Source organism: Ursus americanus, chromosome 14, assembly GCF_024610735.1.
Source record: "Ursus americanus isolate L20-20 chromosome 14, mUrsAme1.1.p, whole genome shotgun sequence".
Classification (NCBI taxonomy): Eukaryota; Metazoa; Chordata; class Mammalia; order Carnivora; family Ursidae; genus Ursus; species Ursus americanus.
The window spans coordinates 49,405,868-49,407,549 of NC_142140.1; the positions used below are offsets into that span (position 1 = coordinate 49,405,868).

At 45.4% G+C, this 1,682-nt stretch overlaps 1 protein-coding gene across 1 annotated transcript; it reads right to left on the minus strand.

Moving 5' to 3' along the window:
• Positions 1-336: 336 nt before the first annotated feature.
• On the minus strand, positions 337-1,269 carry LOC123792308 (olfactory receptor-like protein OLF4). Its single transcript, XM_045797479.2, has one exon. It carries the CDS (start codon positions 1,267-1,269, stop codon positions 337-339), a length of 933 nt encoding a protein of 310 aa, XP_045653435.2.
• Positions 1,270-1,682: the final 413 nt, after the last annotated feature.

Below are 1,682 nucleotides of genomic sequence, written 5' to 3' on the forward strand. Positions count from 1 at the left end.
TGAGATAAGTGGGTTAAAATGAAATTTTTTTAAAGAAACTCAACTTGCCCCATGTATGATGTAGAAAATTCCAGGCAGTTGTGATCCAAGGCTTGTGAAACCCCTGGGAATATATGAAATTAGAGAAAGGAGAAAACTGTCTGTGTATCAGACAGAGCAGAAGCTTAATAAAGTAAGTACTTAAATGTATGGGAAGTTGAATTCAAACCAAGGGAAATTCCAGGAAATAAATAGAAGGCTCTACTTCCAAAGCCTGATCAAAGAATAGCAGTTCCTGGCCTGAGGCTGTGAGCCCTGCAATCATGGGCTTTTCTTCAGCCCCAGGACCACTGGCCCTCACATCACTGTAACACTTACAATTCTTTTCAGAGCCCCCTTTATGTCTCTGTTCCTCAGGCTGTAGATGAAGGAGTTCAGCATGGGGGTGACCACCGTGTACATCACTGAGGCCACTGCACTTGCGTGGGAGTTCTGTGTAACAGCAGAGCTAAGGTACACTCCTAGGCTCGTACAATAAAATAAGGAGACAACCAAGAGGTGAGATGCACAGGTGGAAAATGCTTTATACTTGCCCTGAGCTGATGAGATCCCAAGTATGGAGGAAACTATCTTAGAGTAAGAGTAAGAGATCCCAGCCAGGGGAGCAGCAGCCAGCACCACTGTTGCAAAATACATCATCATGTCATTAAGAAAGGGGTCAGAACAGGCAAGTCGGACCACCTGATTGATTTCACAGAAAAAGTGGGAGATTTCCACCTCTCTGCAGAAGGTCAGCCGTAACACCATTAAGGTTTGCAATAAGGAATTCAGGGCACTCATGATCCAGGACACCAGAACCAGCAGTCCACAGAGCCGGTGGTTCATGATGACCATGTAGTGCAGGGGGTGACAGATGGCCACAAAGCGGTCATAGGCCATCTCAGCCAGGAGAAAGGCATCCCAGCTTGCAAAGAGTAGGTAAAAGTATATCTGAGTGATACAACCTTCATAGGTTATGACTTTGTTCTGAGTGTGGATGTCCTGGAGCATATTGGGAACGGTGGTGGAGGTGAAGCAGATGTCTGCAAAGGACAGGTTGGCCAGGAAGAAGTACATGGGGGTGTGGAGGTGGGAGTCAGAGCTGATGGCCAGGATGAGGAGCAGGTTTCCAAACACAGTGATCAGGTACATGGAGAGGAAAAGCCCAAATAGGAGGGGCTGCTGTTCTGGTTTCTCTGATAATCCCAGAAGAAGGAATTCTGAAATTTCTGTATCATTTCCTGGTTCCATATGGTGGAGAAGACTACCAGAGAACAAAAAATAACAAGACTAATTTTTCAATACTGAACATAACAAGTAACATTGAAATTCTGCAATTTTTACTTTGCAGTCGGAAAGGCTATATCTTGGGGTGGCTCAGTCAGTTAGGTGTCTGCATTCAGTTCAGGTTATGATCCCAGAGTCTTATGAGTGAGCCCTGCTTTGGGCTCTCCCCACAGCAGGGAGTTTGCTTCTTCTCTGCCCCTCCCCCCCCCCACTCCTGCTCTCTCTCTCTCTCTCTTTCTCAAATAAATAAATAAAATCTTTTTTGAAAAAAAAGTCAATATCCATAGTTTTTATATGGAACTTGTCCCCTGTTGGGACATCCCAGCTCTGAGTAGGAATGCTGATCCCACACTTGGCCTATTGCGCAAGTACTCATA

What these genes read in the sequence shown, in the direction of transcription:
- LOC123792308 (XM_045797479.2), bottom strand. Translation starts at nt 1,269, where the DNA reads ATGGAACCAGGAAATGATACAGAAATTTCAGAATTCCTTCTTCTGGGA.